The 18450-nt window shown below is 32.5% G+C and overlaps 3 protein-coding genes across 3 annotated transcripts; all 3 read left to right on the top strand.

The window, feature by feature from the left end:
* Positions 1 to 3873: 3873 nt before the first annotated feature.
* On the top strand, positions 3874 to 5517 carry LOC139847189 (uncharacterized acetyltransferase At3g50280-like). The gene has a single exon (XM_071836824.1). It carries the CDS (start codon positions 3905 to 3907, stop codon positions 5261 to 5263), a length of 1359 nt encoding a protein of 452 aa, XP_071692925.1. The 5' UTR covers positions 3874 to 3904; the 3' UTR covers positions 5264 to 5517.
* A 3563-nt stretch (positions 5518 to 9080) lies between these two features.
* LOC139848710 (uncharacterized acetyltransferase At3g50280-like) lies at positions 9081 to 10139 on the top strand. The gene has a single exon (XM_071838414.1). It carries the CDS (start codon positions 9114 to 9116, stop codon positions 10137 to 10139), a length of 1026 nt encoding a protein of 341 aa, XP_071694515.1. The 5' UTR covers positions 9081 to 9113.
* Positions 10140 to 10329: 190 nt separating this feature from the next.
* LOC139848709 (uncharacterized acetyltransferase At3g50280-like) lies at positions 10330 to 10725 on the top strand. Its single transcript, XM_071838413.1, has one exon. The coding sequence runs from the start codon at positions 10330 to 10332 to the stop codon at positions 10723 to 10725; it is 396 nt and encodes a 131-aa protein (XP_071694514.1).
* Positions 10726 to 18450: the final 7725 nt, after the last annotated feature.

Genomic DNA, 18450 nt, shown 5'->3' with positions numbered 1-18450 from the left:
AATTTCTCTTTATTCTAGGATAGGTGAATAATTGTCTACATTTTACCTCTCTCATACCCCACTTTTGTAGGATTAGGTTTTGTTGTTGTTGTATTATTAATTTCCGAAAAACAACTTTATAATAACTACAAAACTTCAACGAATCGAATCGAATCTCTCACTCTCTCTCTCTCTCTCTCTCTCTCTCTCTCTCTATATATATATATATATATATATATATATATATATATATATATATATATATATATATATATATATATATATATATATATATATATTAGTGTATAACAAAAGCAATATTTGTTAAGCATTTTATCCAAAAACTTACATGAAAGAAAAGTGTCATTTAGATTAAAAAAGATCTTTATATAACAATCATTGGATTCATATTAATATGATTATTTGCCAATATATATAAGAGTTATAAAGTCGTTGAACCCTAATTCAAATAAGCCGTTAAAATTCCGTTCATCTGCGATCAAATCAGATCATGGGTGGATCCCGTTTCAATCATATTCAAGAAAATGGCTGATGAATTTGACAAACAGCCTTTCATAGTTTCATCAACTTCTCCAAATTAACGGCATTCAACTCCGCTTCTCTTGTCCTTACACCTCTTAACAAAATGACAAGTCCGAACGCATGCTCTATACCATCAATAACCTATTTCACACCCTCCTATTTCAAGCACATCTCCCACCAATATATTGGGTGGAAGCTCTTCACATGGTTGCTCATCTACTTAATATTCTCCCGTCTTCTGCCATTGACCATGACATACCTCACACCCGTCTCTACAAACAAATACCCAACTACACTCATCTTCGTGTTTTTGGCTGCCTTTGCTATCCTCATCCTGTCACCATTTCTTGAGTACCCCTCTAATCAGTGAGGCTATCATGTCTTGATCTCACCACCAATAAAATAATCCTTTCCCCTCATGTCACCTTCGATGAAACTTCTTTCCTCTTTGGCTCTATCACACCTACTGAACCTCCTTCCTATGATTTTCTGAATCCTCCTTCCTATGTTAATATAATTTACACAAAAGCCCCGCAAACTCTTTGAACTTCAACTTCTGCCACAACAACTCTCACACAACATCAAATGAAGTTTTCTTTATTCAACTTTGACCACCAAAAGAACAAACATGCTAACAGTAGTCCATTCTTAGCATTTAACTGAAAAATAAAACATTTTAAGTTAGAACATGAACCAATTTCAAGGAAAAGATTGTAAACATATAATTTTAACACCCTCCCTCAATCTTATCCTTGAAATAATCTAATAATCCCAATTTTTCAGGCAACACATTATGCTACAACTTTGATAGACCTTTTATAAAAATATCCGCAGTTTGACTTGCAGAGTCAATAGACTCAATTTCAACTACACTAGTCGTGCATTTCTCTCTAACAACATGAACATCTATTTCAAAGTGTTTTAACCTTTCATGAAACACAAGATTAGCAGCCAATAACAGAGCAGGCTTGTTATCACACATTAATTTTACAGGTAAAAGATTTTTAAGACCAAAATCAGACAAAAGTTTAAAAAACTCAAAAGATTTCAAAAGTAGCTGCAGCTAGTGCTCTGTATTCATATTCACTAAAAGATCTTGATACAATGGGTTGTTTTTTGCTTTTCCAAGATATTAAGGATCCACATAAAAATAAACAAAACCCTGTAACGGATCTTCTATTTATGAGACACTTACCCCAATCAACATCAGATAAAGCAATTAAAGAAAACATACCTGAATTCTTTTTGACATGAACACCTTTACCTGGAGAACCTATTAAGTATCTTAACACTCTAAATGCAGCCTTAACATGTGATTCTAAAGGTGCATGCATATGTTGACTTAAGGTTTGAACAGAATAAGAAATATCAGGTCTAGTATGAGTAAGATAAATAAGTTTGCCAATTAATTTTTGAAACTCAGTGACATTAGGAATTAATTGATCATTTTCAGAAGATTCAGAAGCAAGAACATAATTTATTTCTAATGGAGTATCAATTGGTTTACATCCTAAACATACTAAATTCATTTAAAAGATCAAGACAATATTTTCTTTGAGACATATACAAACCAATATCAGTTTTAATCACCTCAATACCTAAAAAATATTTCAATTCTCCTAAGTCTTTAATCATAAATTTGGTATTTAAAAACCTTTCAACATTATTAACTTCATCAATGCAATTACTAGTAATGATAATATCATCCACATACACAAGAAGAGCAATGAAAACAGATTCTTTAGACAAAGTATAAAGAGAATAATCATTCATAGATAGCTTAAAACCATATTCAATAAGAGAAGATGTTAGCTTAGCATTCCACATTCTATGAGCTTGCTTGAGTTCATATAAAGATTTGTTTAATTTACACACTTTAGTTTCATTTTCAACAAAAAAAAACCTCGAGGTAAGGTCATGTAAACATATTCAACTAAATCACCATACAAAAAAGCATTATTACATCTAATTGATAACATTCTAACCATATTGAACAGAAACATTTAATAAGCATCTAACAGTCACCATTTTAACAATGGGACTAAAAGTTTCTTCATAGTCAATTCCTTCTCTTTGACTATACCCTTTAGCAATAAGTCTTGCTTTAAATCTTTCTATTTCACCACTAGACTTATATTTAATTTTATAAATCCATTTGAAACATATTGGTTTTCTATCTACAGGTAACTCAGTTAAGACCCAAGTGTTATTTTTATTAAGAGCTTCTATCTCATTATTCATAGCATCAACCCAATTTGAATCATTACAATTCATGATAAGTTTTAGGTTCAACACATTTATTAAGATTAGAAATAAAACACTTAACATCATACTTAACACAAGAGTAACTAATATAGTTAGATACTAGTGAAATGACTCGTGGAATCACGGGTTTGTTTAAACGAAACAACTTAATGATATGTTTTAGGTATTAAGTGAACGTACATGCTAAAGTCATTTAGTATAATGACCCGTGAAACCACATATTCTGACTAAGAAACTTGTTGTTGTTTTTACAAACATATTGATATACTTGACTTAGTCAGAATAAATGAACTACATTTATTCTCCCACCACTTTCTTCCAATTTTCATCACAATTATTATTTTTCTTGTCATGAAAGCTACATTACAATATTTTATCGAGACATGTATTTCGATTAGATATGTAACGTAATTAATCCCGTAAAAAGAACTCATATTTGAATAATAGTAATAATGTTTGCTATAAAATTGATTATTTATATTTTTAATAATAATTATTAGTAATAACAAATGTCTCTTTAATTTTTTTTAAAAAACTAAAGTACAATTATTATATGAAGGTTGTACAATATGCTTCAAAGTTTATACATGTGTTCATGGTGTATTTTGTAAAAGATTGTACAATTTGTTTTAAAATTTGTACATATGGTCATTGGGGTGTTTTATCACAAAGTTGTACATAATGTTTCAAATATTTTACATATAGTCATGAGAGTGTTTTACTATAAGGTTGTACATAATGTTTCAAATATTATACATATGGTCATTGGGGTATTTTATCACAAGGTTGTACATACTTCATATATTATACAATTAACATGTTAATATTTTTATTAAAAAATAATTAATTATTTTAATGACATCATTACGGGGAGTTTAGAATTTTTTTTTATTTTTGATTTTTTTAAAAATTTAAATAATCTTTATTTATGAAATTATTATTTTAGATATATTTATATTATAGTAACAGTATAGATAGGATATCTAATTTTAGAATTAGAATTCACTACAAAAAAAAAAAAAATCTAGCCCTTCCTATATTATCCTCATTGTTTACGAATTTAAGCCACACATTTTTTGGTACACAACATATACCTTTCCTTATAAATTATTTTCCTATGACTTCACCGTCGGTAAAGCTTATATCGGAATGCTTAGTGAAACCATTACCCGATCTCTCACCAGATGCAAAGCAACCGATCTACTTCACACCTTTTGAGCTTGTTTTCCTCAACGCCAACTATAGCCAAAAAGGTCTACTTTTCGCTAAACCATCACCATCCGCAAATCTACATTTTTCGATAACCGATTTCTTGGACAAACTACAGCACACCCTCTCCGCGACCCTCACCCATTTTTATCCACTCGCAGCCCGTTTAGCCACTCGAAAACAAACAAACCCACCGTCTTATGTTATCTATATTGACCCCAAAAACAGCCCGGGTGTCAAGTTTATATACGCCAAAGCCGACGCTAATATATCCGATGTACTTAACCCTGTCGAAGTACCTTTACTTGTTCATTCGTTCTTCGATCTTAATGACGCTATAAACCACGATGGTCATACGTTACCTTTGTTGTCAATTCAGGTAACCGAGCTGACCGATGGGATCTTCATCGGTGGCTCGGTTAACCATCTTTTAGCCGACGGTACGTCATTCTGGCATTTCATGGCTACTTGGAGTGAAATATTCAGATCAGACGACGAAAACGGTTGTTTTATATCGCGTCCTCCGGTATTCAAGCGATGGGACCTTGAAGGGTCCGACCCAATTGTAAGTCTTCCTTACACACATCAAGATCAATTCATTGAACGTTCTCAACTTCCACAAGTTAATGAAAGATTCTTCCATTTTTCACCGGGTTCGGTTTCAAGATTAAAAGAAAAAGCAAATTTCGAATCAAATATGAATAATATTTCAAGTTTACAAGCAGTTGCCGCACTTATATGGAGGTGCGTTACACGTGTGAGACGACAAGGACGAAACAGTGAAACCGTTTGTAGACTTGTTGTTAATAACAGGCGTAAAATGTACCCAGCTTTACCCGATGACTATTTTGGTAATCTAATTGGTACGGTGATGGAAAAAGTGACAGTGGAGGATCTGTTGACTCATGATCTTGGATGGGCGGCTTTGAAATTGCATGAAATGGTTAAAAATTACGATGATGAATCAGTGAAAAAGTGGGTCGGGTCATGGGTTGAGAACCCGGTGGTGTATAAAATGAGTGGGCAGATGTTTTCAAATGTGGTACATATTGGGAGTTCACCAAGGTTTGATATGTATGGGTGTGAATTCGGGTTGGGGAAAGCGGTTGCGGCCAGAAGTGGGTTCGTTAACAAAGGTGACGGGAAGATGACGTTGTATCCGGGTCGAGAAGGAGGTGGGAGCATGGATGTTGAAGTTTGTCTTTTGCCTGAATGTATGATGGATCTTGAATGTGATGAGGAGTTCATAAGTGCTCTAAAGAGTTAATTAACTGGTTTGATTTACTGGTATGAATGTTTACGTAGAATAATATAATATTGGTGATCTCTTTTTTTTTTTTTTAGTTTAGAGACATTTATGTTGCAAGTGTTAGTAGTTCTATTGTTTGGTTCACATATTGTATTCGGTAATGTGTTGGAAAAAAATAATTGAATTAAAATTGATTACAAGGTAATTGAATAAGGTTACTAGTAATGTCACAATTATGTGGCATTAGTTACTAGTAAATGTGACTTTTAACATACCATAACTTATGATTATTAAGTGACTCTTTATGGTTATTTGATTGATTCTCATATTGAATCAATTATTTCACTCCATCCATCCTCCAAGATAAAAGGAGATAATTTGCTCTCTTGAAATAACAATTTACCTTGATTCATCTCTAGTAATGGTAGACATGTATGTTACCTTAGTTCTAAAAAGAAAAATACACATAAGTTAAACAATTAGTTTTGTAAGCTTATTGGCTTTGTTCTGGTCACATTGTGACCTCTTGATTTGGCTAAGTGAGGAACAAGCAATTGAGTTAGCTTATGGATAACTATTCGGACAACATAGACAACATTTTCAGACAAGTGTTCGAGTCCGGCAGTACTACTGTTTCGACCGTTGTACCCTGAGAAACAAACGATGTGTAGACGGAGGAACTGTTTTAAGAAAACTGTGTTAAACACGAGTCTCGGCTTCTCTTGGTGAGATGATTCATATATCACATATCCTTTTGAGTACGCCATTTTCAAGGTATGTATATATTATTATATTTGATTTCTTATTATAATGAATATATATATGATATATATATATATATATATATATATATATATATATATATATATATATATATATAAGGGGAGATTTGCCCCTCATCCGGGGGTTCATTTCATTCATTATGAACTAAAAAAGGTCTTAATTCATAGAATTCATGATCGGCCATTTCATTTGTGCTTTCAGCAAGTAGGCGACGCGAATCTATTTCTATATATATATATATATATATATATATATATATATATATATATATATATATATATATATATATATATATATATATATATATATATATTCGGGTACTATTTCTTACAAACTTAAAACAATTCATATTAAAATAGTTCTTGATAATCGTTACTCGAATAAGTTTATAAAAGGTGTGTTGAGTTTCTTTGGCGAAATGGATTATGTGAATAACACGAAACTATTGAAAGGTATCATAATATGTTTGGAAAAACTTATACCTTTGTTGGATGTAATCTGGAATATAAGTTTTTGTAATATAAAAATGTATTTGTTGATTTTAATGAATGAATCGAACAATGCAATCTAAAGAGAAGTCTTTAAAAACACCAATGTTGTGCGGTATGTATTGACCATTTTTCAAAATAAAAATAATTAAATCAATGAACCTCTCTGGTTTGAAATTTTGGATCTCTATTTTATTTAAAAAATGGTTAAAACCATGATACTGTAGTGCACATGTTGGATTTGGACGTGCGTTATGAACACATTGAACATGTTAATTTGCAAGATTAACTACTACGTATTATGTATGGTTAAAATTGAGAAAATTTTTTGCAACAATTTTTTTTTTTTTTTTTGAAGACAAGTCCCTCAAAGTGTAGCAGGTGGGAATTGAACCTGGGTTCAGTGATTAAACATGTATGGTTGGAATATTTGTGGGGTTTTATCATTTGCCTACTTTTGTAATATTGGGTTTTAAAAATGCATAAGTCCTAGTTGGAATGTTTTACTGTTACGGGGGTGTGAACTAATTTGATATAAATGATACCGTGTAATAGTTTCCGGACTTTGTGATTTCTTTATATGAAAGAGATATATGTAACTTCCATATTTGTAAAAAGTTATCTTAATGATGACATGAATAACGTCTAAAATGGTGAGTTAACAGCTTAAATTAATGTTGTGATGATCTGGATAGGTAGAACATTTGTGCACATGCAACATTTTACTTTTTATTCACCAAAGGTTTTATTAATACAAATAGTAATATAAATGGAGTGTGAGCTTTATATAATTTGTGAAATAAGTTTCGAAAAACTTATAGTTACATACCTGAAACATAGTGGTAATATGTTTTCAAAATGACATAAAAAGAGTTGTTTCTTTAAAATGATTTTATATCATGGATTTAACAATTTATTTGTAGTTTGGAAATAGATAATTCAAAAATATTGGTTTGGAATATCTTTTATTCAAACTATAAGGTTTATCACTTTTTTGGTACCGAAATGTAGGTGGCATTCAAAAAGTAAGGTTGAGTGCCTTCATGGATGGAACATAATTGTATTTAAAACGTAAGGTTCTTGATACCTTATTCAATAATAGTTAACGAGAAATGTAAACGGCCTACTACTCGATGATGTAGTTAGTTAACTATTTAACGGTAAAAATTTAGAACTCATTCTTGATTGTTCTAAGTTAATTGTTTCTCGATGAATATGGGATTGTGGATATCGGGATTTCCAACTTGAGAGAACCAAAGTACTTCCCACGAAGGTCCGTGATGAGAACTATGTTGATATATTACACATCTCATGAGTATGAAAAGACATGTTTGATTTAACATGTTTGGTATAACCCGTTTGGTTTACATGTTTAGTTGAAACCTGTTTGGTTTAATTGTTTGGGTTGAAACATATTTGGTTGAAACTTATTTCGTTTAACATGTTTGTTTGAAACATGTTCGGTTTAACTTGTTAGGTTGAAACTTTGGTTGAAACCTGTTTGGTTTAACATGTTTGGTTAAAACCTGGTTGATATAACCTATTTGTGATCACTAACCTTTCTATGATACTTCAATCAATGATCACGAAATGACATATTTCGTCATTTCTAGTTGTATCTTTTATCATTTGAATGGAATAATGATAATCATGGATGAAATGGACATATCCTACGATGAAAGTGAAAAGGACATCAATGATATCTAAGGTTTTTCTCTTTATAGCATGTCATGAAATTATTTTTATCGTTAAATTTACGAGTGTGTATAAAACTTGAAAATGAAATAGTTATAGCCGGTTTATGATTAAATGTGAATTTTCTGATTCATTTTATCTATACATATAAACTTAGTATATTTCATAGTGGAGTTTATAACTATGACATTGTGCTTCCCTCTATTTTAGTGGAATATTAAAAGAGATAATTTTAGTTGTATTGTTCTTTAAATTGTGTCATGACAATAACTGAAAGATAAATTAATTATGTCATTATATGACTTGGACCATATTTGGATATATTAATTAGAATGTGATTCAAATATATGATATTGGAAAGCATATTATCGTAAATAACATGGCTTGAGAATGTGTCATAACATGAGAAAATTACTTTTGTGATTCTAACTTGTTTTCCATTATAAATATGACTTATAACTTGTAATTGTGTGCACGAAAATAATAATAAATAAAATTTTGATTTATGTTCGTAGACTAATCCATTCTCCGTATTTGAAGTTGAGATATAATTACATTAAATTTTTGTATCGTTATCGTTTACTTTTATCAATTTTATGCTTTAGCTAATTTGTTTATTGTTTGTGAATTAGTGATTGGTTTAAATCAATTATGTTGTTTGTACATCACGTGCATCACTAACAGGATCATCGAAAGATAAAATATTCGGACAAACTTAGCTAAACAAATATGACTTCCACAATTTTAAAATATATATGGCCATACATTATTAGGAGTATTTTATTCTTGTAACGCGGAACATATGGGACTTAACAAGTCATATATGATTGCGATGTTGAGAACTAAAGCTATACAGTTCTTAATAATTTAGTTAAATTATAATTTTCCTAAATTCTTCTCCGATGACTTCGCCGTCGGTAAACCTTATATCGGAATGCTTAGTGAAACCATTACACGATCTTTCACCAGATGCAAACAAACCAATAATCTACTTCACACCCTTTGAGCTCGCTTACCTCAACGTCAACTACAGCCAAAAAGGTCTCCTTTTCGCTAAACCATCACCATCCGAAAATCCACGTTTTTCGATAACCGATTTCTTGGACAAACTTCAACACACCCTCTCTTCGACCCTCACCCATTTTTACCCACTCGCAGCCCGTTTAGCCACTCGAAAACAACAAAGTCCACCATCTTCTGTTATCTACATAGACCCCAAAAACAGCCCCGGAGTCAAGTTTGTATACGCCAAAGCGGACGCTAATTTATCCGATGTACTTAATGCTGTTGAAGTACCTTTACTTGTTCATTCGTTTTTCGATCTTAATGACGCTATAAACCACGATGGTCATACGTTACCTTTGTTGTCAATTCAGGTAACCGAGCTGACCAATGGAATCTTCATCGGTGGCTCGGTTAACCATTTGGTAGCAGACGGTACGTCTTTTTGGCATTTCATGGCTACTTGGAGTGAAATATTTAAATCTAAAGATCAAGATGGTTGTTTTATATCGCGTCCTCCGGTAATTAAACAAAGGGTCCACGAAGGATCCGACCCGATTGCAAGTATTCCGTATACACGTGAAGATCAGTTCATCGACCGTTTCAAACATCGTACACAAGTTAAAGAGAGATTCTTCCATTTTTCATCGGGTTCGGTTTCGAGACTGAAAGAAAAAGCAAATATTGAATCCAATATGAACGACATTTCAAGTTTACAAGCAGTGTCCGCACTTATATGGAGGTGCGTTACACGTGCGAGACGACAAGGACGAAACAGTGAAACCGTGTGTAGACTTCTTGTTAATAACAGGCGTAAAATGGACCCACCTTTACCCCATGACTATTTTGGTAATCTAATTGGTACGGTTCAGTGTCGATTCTACGATGAAATTTTATTGGGGTCCCAAAAAAAATTTGAAGGCTAAAAATATTTTAAAGGTACCTTAGTGTTTGTTTACCTCTAAAAAAAACATAAGTCCTAAAAATATATAGAGTCCTATACTTTAATTTAGTAGTGTCCTATACAATTTAAAGAGTAGATGGCAAAAAAAATTCTAAAGTAGTGGGGTCATAGGACCCCACACCCCTCCATGTAGAATCGCTATTGGTACGGTGATGGAAAAAGTGACTGTGGAGGATCTGCTGACTTATGATCTTGGATGGGCAGCTTTGAAATTGCATGAAATGGTTAAAAATTACGATGATGAATCAGTGAAAAAGTGGATCGGGTCATGGGTTGAGAACCCGGTGGTGCATAAAATGAGTGGGCAGATGTTTTCAAATGCGGTACATTTTGGGAGTTCGCCAAGGTTTGATATGTATGGGTGTGAATTCGGGTTGGGGAAAGCGGTTGCGGCCAGAAGTGGGTTCGTTAACAAAGGTGACGGGAAGATGACGTTGTATCCGGGTCGAGAAGGAGGTGGGAGCATGGATGTTGAAGTTTGTCTTTTGCCTGAATGTATGATGGATCTTGAATGTGATGAGGAGTTCATAGGTGCTCTTAAGAGTTAATTAAGTGGTTTGATTTACTGATATGAATGTTTATGTCGAATAATATGATATTGGTGATGTCTTTTTTTTAGTTTGGAGACATTTATGTTGCAAGTGTTAGTAGTTCTATTGTTGGTTCACATATTGTATTCGGTAATATGTTCGATTATGCAATGTTCAAAAACAATGTTTGTAACGTGCGTAGCTATCAGTTTATAGTTACACAACAACAACAAAACCCAATACCATCCGAGTGGTGTATGGGGGAGGTTGGATGTAGACAATCATTCCCCTAACCGAGAATAAAAACAAGTCCTTTCTCCACCAAGAGTGATCTCAAAAGTAGAGAAAGTCATCCCTCTCTTTATTTTGCGGATAAAGATATTGCTTTCGAGTGGACGTCCGGCCAAAAAATAAGATTTTTTTTAAAAATAAAAAATAGCAAAACAAAATTAAGACTTCATGGAAATGGTAGAATCAGATTTTTATAGGTTAAAAGTCTGCCTGAAAATCAATTTACGCTCAAAGCGGCAGTCAAGACGCTACTTAATCGACGTTTGGTGTTGCCTAAATAAATAGAGCCAAAACAACTTTCTAATAGTTGTGGTATGTAAATATGTATTTTTTTTTCTATTATTATTAGTTTCCGAAAAAACAAGTTTCTAATAACTAGAAACTTCAACGAATCGAATGGAATCGAATATATCTCTATATATATTATTGTTGGTAGTATTTATGTTCGTCAATTTATTCTCGATAATATTGTATCTGTTGAATTTGATCCTTTGATTTTTCTAGTGAAGGATCATCTGACGCGCCGTATTCTTTCCGATGTGATAGCACTAGAGATCTCTACCCCATCATGCCTTCTTCCCCGCACTCTCCTCCGCATGCTTTTCTCACCAGTTCTGTCACCTGGCATCAATGACTTGGACATTCAAGCTATGAAGTTTTTTGTAGGCTTCTTTCGAATAAAGACATTATTTGTAATAAAACTGCATTTCCTGTTTTGTGTCATGCATTTCAACTTGGCAAACATGTCTTCCTTTTTATGTTTCTAGTGATAATGTTAATGCACATTTTGATATTATTCACTCTAATTTATGGACTTCTACTGTTTTTAGCATTAGAGGTTTAGAATATTATACTATTTTTCTAGATCATTGATGTTATGCGAGGTGTATATAAAATAGCTTAAATTTTACAAGGAAATACTATTAAATACGATACAATTTTACACAAGATATTTATTTATTTAAAGAATGGATATACTTAAACCTTGTTAAAACACTTATAGGCAGTGTACCTAATCGTACAGTAGTGTAGTTTTTAGTAAGTCCGGTTCGTTCCACAGGGAAAATCTTTTAATCAAAGCTTAACGCTATATTAGTTTAATTTATAAAAATACAAATATATATATAAGTAATATTATTATTATAAAGGGGGGGTTTTACCGTTTAATGACCGGTTTGTCGATTTTAAAACTTTAGTCGCAGTTAAAACCAAATGTAAAATATTAAATAAATAAAAGACTTAATTTAAAGCGTAAAGTAAATAACGATAATGAAATTGTGAATAATAAAAGTGCGATAAAATAAACTTGCGATAATTAAAAAGTACGATAATTAAAAGTGCAATTAAATACAATAACAATAAAAAAAAATGCGATAATTAGAAGTGCAATTAAATATAATATAAAGGAAATTAAATATGAAATAAAAGAATTATGCTTATTTAAACTTCCGTAATCATGATGTTTGACGTGTTGATTTTAGTTTTATGCCCATGGGTTAATTGTCCTTTGTCCTGGATTATTTAATATGTCCGTCTGGTTTTTATCCATAACAGTCCATCAGTCATAAATATAAAGTGCGAGTGTCCTCGTCAAATTATCCTTATACCCGAAGTCAAATATTCCAACTAATTGGGGACTTAAACTGTAACAAGATTTTAATACTTTGTTTAATAATTACACCAGGATGTCGATTGAGTGTAACCCAAGGTTTTAATACTTTGTTATCAATTATGCCAAGTGTCCTTGTACATAATTTCACCCCTGTTTTAATAATTCTAGTGGCTATTAATCCATTCCCGTGTCCGGTTAAATGAACGATTATTCGTACATATAAATACCCCGCCCATCGTGTCCGATCGAGTGTAAATGGTTATTTATAGGGACGCCCAATTGTAAATCTTTATATTAACATTAACAAACTATCATTTAGTTAAACAAATATAAAGCCCATTAATAGCCCATAGTCTAATTTCCACAAGTGTCGTTCTTTTGTCCAAACCCCAATTATGGTACAAAGCCCAATTACCCAATTTTAGTAATTAGTCCAACATCATGATTACTTCGTTTTAAATAAGCATAATAATAACTTAGCTACGAGACATTAAATGAAAAAGGTTGAACATAACTTACAATGATTAAAAATAGCGCAGCGTTACACGGACAGAATTTCGACTTACACCCTTACAACATTCGCTAACATACCCTTATTATTAGAATTAAAATTAAAATTAAAATATAAATTATAAATATAAATATTACGTATAGATATAGAGAGATTGATATATATGGATATTTATTTACGATCAGAATGCGCGAGCTTTATAGGCAGTTTCAACATTTGGGGCTCCGCGACTCGCGGCCCTTTTCTTCTTCAAACTCCGCGAGTCGCGGAGTTTGAAATTTCAGCTCACCAGCTTTGGCTTCTTTCTTGCCGACGATTTTAAATATTAATATAATATATATAAAATTTTTAAAAATTATTTATATATTATATTATATTCATGTGCATAGTTGACTTGTAATTTTTAGTCCGTTGCGTCGAGCGTTGAGAGTTGACTCTGGTCCTGGTTCCGGATTTTCGAACGTCCTTGCGTACAATTTAATATCTTGTACTTTGCGTTTTGAATCTTGTACTCTTGTAATTTTGAGACGTTTCTCATCAATAATTGGAACCTCTTTGATTGTCTTTTGTACTTTTGAGCTTTTTGGTCGTTTGCGTCTTCAATTTGTCGAATCTATCTTTTGTCTTCACCTTTTATTATTTAAACGAATATCACTTGTAAATAGAACAATTGCAACTAAAAGCTTGTCTTTCTTGAGGAATAATGCTATGAAATATATGTTCGTTTTTAGCATTATCAAATATTCCCACACTTGAGCGTTACTTGTCCTCAAGCAATATAGTCTTGAAATACTAGAATCACTTCTTTATTCTTCACACTTTGTACATTAGTGATTTCTTTACGGCGGTATAAACAATGGTAGTAACGATGTGGTTTACAGTCCCACATGACTATAAAATTTAGATCCATTAAGGAAATTGGATCTTTATGAAAACATTTGATCTTTTGAAAATTTTAATCAAGCTTTTACGCTAGATAAGTTTTCCGGAATAACCCTTCACCGGTGTTTGCAAAATATTTTTGTGGGTTTGGTGGGTTTCAGATTTAAAAATTTTAGCTCAAAACTTGCGGTTTTGTGTCACCCACTTGCTAACCTTGTATTAGGAAAGCAACACGTCCAGTATACTTGCTCCGTATATTACCTTTCGGTAAACTACCGTCCGGTTGTAAAGGAAAGCGTTGAACAAGCAACTGTTAAGGCAATGTCTCCTGACATGCTTTTAATTATGGTCTATAACGTGTCGGACGCAATTACTATCCTTGGTAGGAGCAATAGTAAAGCTCACCCTTATGATTTTTCGGTCTGGCACAAGGTCCTGTCTTTGACCATGCTATGCAACCACCGTTCTTACGGTTGACACCCGATTTGGTTCAGGTGACCTAATGAATTCCAGGTGAATTCCTAGGATTTTACGTTCAATGGTAATGAACGCATTGAAAATGGGTTTACAGAAAACAAATCGGTTTATAATTTTTGATCAAAATATTTTCTCGTTCAAGCTCGAGTTTAGATATCATCGAATTCCATGAGTTTGAATTCTCAATCTTTAAGGTCAATCTCTAGGATTGAGTAATATCAGTCTTAAAAGCTGATTTTTGATCTTTAAGGAGATTATCCTTTCTGGGGATCTGATTCATTAGTCTTATAAAGTTAATTTGCACGGTGCCCCCCATTTTACGAGATAAATCCTTCTCATGGTTAGGATAAATCTGACCACTTGGCGACTCTGTTTTATGCTGAGGTCCGTGGATTTCCTGCTGATTTTAGTGATGACTTTTCTAGATTTTTCGTCAACCTACAGCTGGTCTGGACGACAACTTCCTGACCTAAATCAAGAAGCGCGTTTCTTTTTCGAAAGACTTTACTTCCTTTTAATGATGGAATTGATTCATCGTGTAGACCCATCTCTTCTTTTCTTTCATCGGGTAAAACAGTTTAGTTTAGTCCAAAGCAAAAGTATTTTCAGTTATTTGTTACAGAAATATGTGACATATGTTTAAAATATCTTGGTAAATTTTCCCACACTTGGCTTTTATTTTCCTTTTTATTGTCCTCTATTCCATTTTAAATAAATTTTAACATTTTGGTTTGTTTCTCAATTTATGTCCTTTTCCGAGGTAACAATGGTAACCAAGTGTATAAAGTAAAAATTTTAAAATCCGAAAGAATTTAACCCCTTCCCACACTTAAGATCTTGCAATGCCCCCATTTGCAAGAAATCAGTAACAATTTAAATTATTGAGGGTGATTTTTGTGAAAATGATTAAATTTTACCAAAGTTTCCAAACATATTGGCGTTTGTTTGCTGAATGATAAATGGTGCATATCATTTGTTCATTCCGTCTTGTTGTTATATCACATTTATTTTGCATCTTGTCGTCAAAATTAGTTGCTTTTGCTGAACTGAATGCCAGTCTTTGAAAATGCGTTGTTTTACTCTGTTGTGTACATAAGATAAACTGCAAACATATATACATATTTTTGAAGTTTGGTATATTACCCCACATTCAAAAATTATTAAAATCTAATAAAAAAAATTAGAAAATTATAAAAACTATTACAATATTAACATAAGTATTAAATGTATCAACATTACAAATAATAAAATAAATAAAACTAAGTAGACTAGGGATGATACTGATACCAGTAGGGGTTCCATGCATAACCATATGTGTTATAAAATGCTTCGGCTGGGTTATATGTAGGATACGGTGGTTGCATCTCTATAGACCAGGGAGGAAATATGGGCGTTGGAGTAGGAATATAGTTTCTACCTATTTGTTGGCAATAAGCTATGATTTGGTTTTGATGAACTTGCCAATCTTCAAATGCTCGATGTCTAGCATTTTCATACTCTTGTGAAGCTATAAACCTTTGCATTTCTATCATTTCATTTCCCCCTCCCACATTACCTGGCTGTTGGTTTCTCTCAACCTGTGGATGTCTACCATGGTATTGTACTGCGGCATTATTTCGCCTCTTTAAAACCTTCGCACCATGGTATACATTTAAACCTATTGTATCGCGGGGTTCTGGTTCTTCGATTAGTAATCCCCCCGACTTATATCCACACCGAGATATTCAGCAATCAAAGTAATAAATATACCACCTCCTATTATACTGTGCGGTCTCATCCCCCTAACCATAGCTGATAAATAATAACCCACACAATACGGTATACTTACAGTGCTTTGTGGGTCTCGAATACACATATGGTAAAACAAATCCTGTTCATTTACCTTTTCCTTATTCTTACCTCTTTGTGTAATCGAATTGGCTAAAAACCTATGAATTACTCTTAACTCTGCTCTATCTATATCCAAATAAGAGTAATTTCCCCCTTTAAATCGGTGATGGCTAGTCATTTGACTCCATACACCATGCGTATCAAAATTTTCGTCTATCTTTCTACCATTTAGTATCAACCCTCTACAATCGGCAGATGCTAACTCCTCAGGCATATATATACGTAAAGCCTGAGCCATGTCTAGTAGAGACATGTGGCGCATCGAACCTCCTAACAAAAATCTAATAAAAGATCGATCGGTTAAACTAACTACCCGATCATTTATTTCTATACTACACAACAATTCTTCACACCATACTTTATATACAGGTCTACGCATGCTGAATAATCGTACCCAATCGTTAAAAGTAGAATTACCATACCTCTGTGTAAGTAATTCTCTAATTGGCCCGGCCAATTCTACAGCTTCTAACGGTGCCCATTCTATTACCCTAGGTACTTCAACAGTTTTAGAATGAAGAGTATGCAACGCCCTTTGGTATTTTGGATAATCTATCCAAAGTCTGTCAAATCTCAGGTTCGGGTGCAAATCTTCCAAGTGCATATCATAAAATGTCATGACTGGATGAGGTATATCTTGTTTGTAGTAGTTATCCACCTCCTGTTGTTCTGCATTCTCAGCAGGAGCATTGAGAGCTTGGGATGAAGATTCACCCCTTTCAGTCTGCAAAACACATCAAACACAATTTTTGTGCATCCAAATATGCATTAGTGTCAGCAAAATCATCAATCAAAATAATTACAATGACATGTTCAATTTATATCAAACATAAGCTCATTTTCATATTTTTATCAAATCTACACTTTTTCAAATAAGCATATACGAAAATGTTCACCAAGTTCATAAGCATTCAACTCAAATAACATGTCATTACTAGCAATTAAACAAGTTTCAAATGGCATTATCTCTCAAAAATCAAGTTCATGAATTTTAGACTTGAAAAAGTCCACTTTAATTCTCAAAATCATGTTTAGGCTCAAAGTTTGGATCATTTAACTACGTAAATATGTTACACTACTTAATTTAGCAACAATTCATGACAAAAATCGGCCATAACCTGTTTATATCAAAAAGCCCCAAATTTGCTCAAAAACACAAACCCTAGATTACTCAAAATTTGAAGTTTAAGGCTTCTAATCATGTTAAATAGCATCAATCTAGGTTATACAAGCATAATACATAAACAATTTAAGCATAATTACACTAAAAAGCATCAAAATCGAATTGGGTATAAAATTTCTCAAGAACACTAATTTTCGGATTAAATGGTGTTTAGGTGTAAAAATTTACCGTTTTTTTTTGAGTAATTCCTTGATAGCATCCTTCTCAACATGATTTTAGTAAAAAATTTGATGAAAAACGGTGAAAAATTGTGAATTTAGGAGTGTTTTTTTGTGTATTTTCGCTGTATTTTCGCAGTTTTTGTGGATGGGGAAGGGGACTGATCAGTTCAGCTCGTTATATTTTTTTCTGAATTTTAGTCCCTCCGCGAGTCGCGGCATATTTACCCTTCAAACTCCGCAAGTCGCGGAGTTTGTATTTTTTTTTTTAAACATCTTATACTAATTAAAACAATTAAGTAATTAATTTTAAACTTTTGTTTCCCTTGTTATTTAGGACGAGGTCGTTTCGGATCGATGTCCTAGTCCGTCCTTCGACAAAATTTTAAAATTTGTCTTTTTTGTAGCGATTGTTTTAAAAGCTAAGATTTTTGGGTTTTTTTTAATGTTTTTGGCATACTTTAATTCAATAAGATTAAAAATAATGATAATAAAAGTTCTCATCCCTCCCTCGGGTAAAGCAATTTCGGTTCAAAGACCTAGTCTTCAACTTACGACGAATTTTAAAAATCATATTTTTAACTTAGCGACATAAAGTAAATTTTTGTTTTTAAATTCACACCAAACTTAAATTTAAAATGCATAAAATTAAAAATTCACACCAAACTTAATTAAAATTTCATATTATAAATTCACACCAAACTTATATTATATTTTTGTTTTTATACATACAAACTTA

The sequence above is a fragment of the Rutidosis leptorrhynchoides genome, chromosome 5 (assembly GCF_046630445.1).
Source record: "Rutidosis leptorrhynchoides isolate AG116_Rl617_1_P2 chromosome 5, CSIRO_AGI_Rlap_v1, whole genome shotgun sequence".
NCBI lineage: Eukaryota > Viridiplantae > Streptophyta > Magnoliopsida > Asterales > Asteraceae > Rutidosis > Rutidosis leptorrhynchoides.
This window is presented reverse-complemented; position numbering and strand designations above follow the sequence as displayed.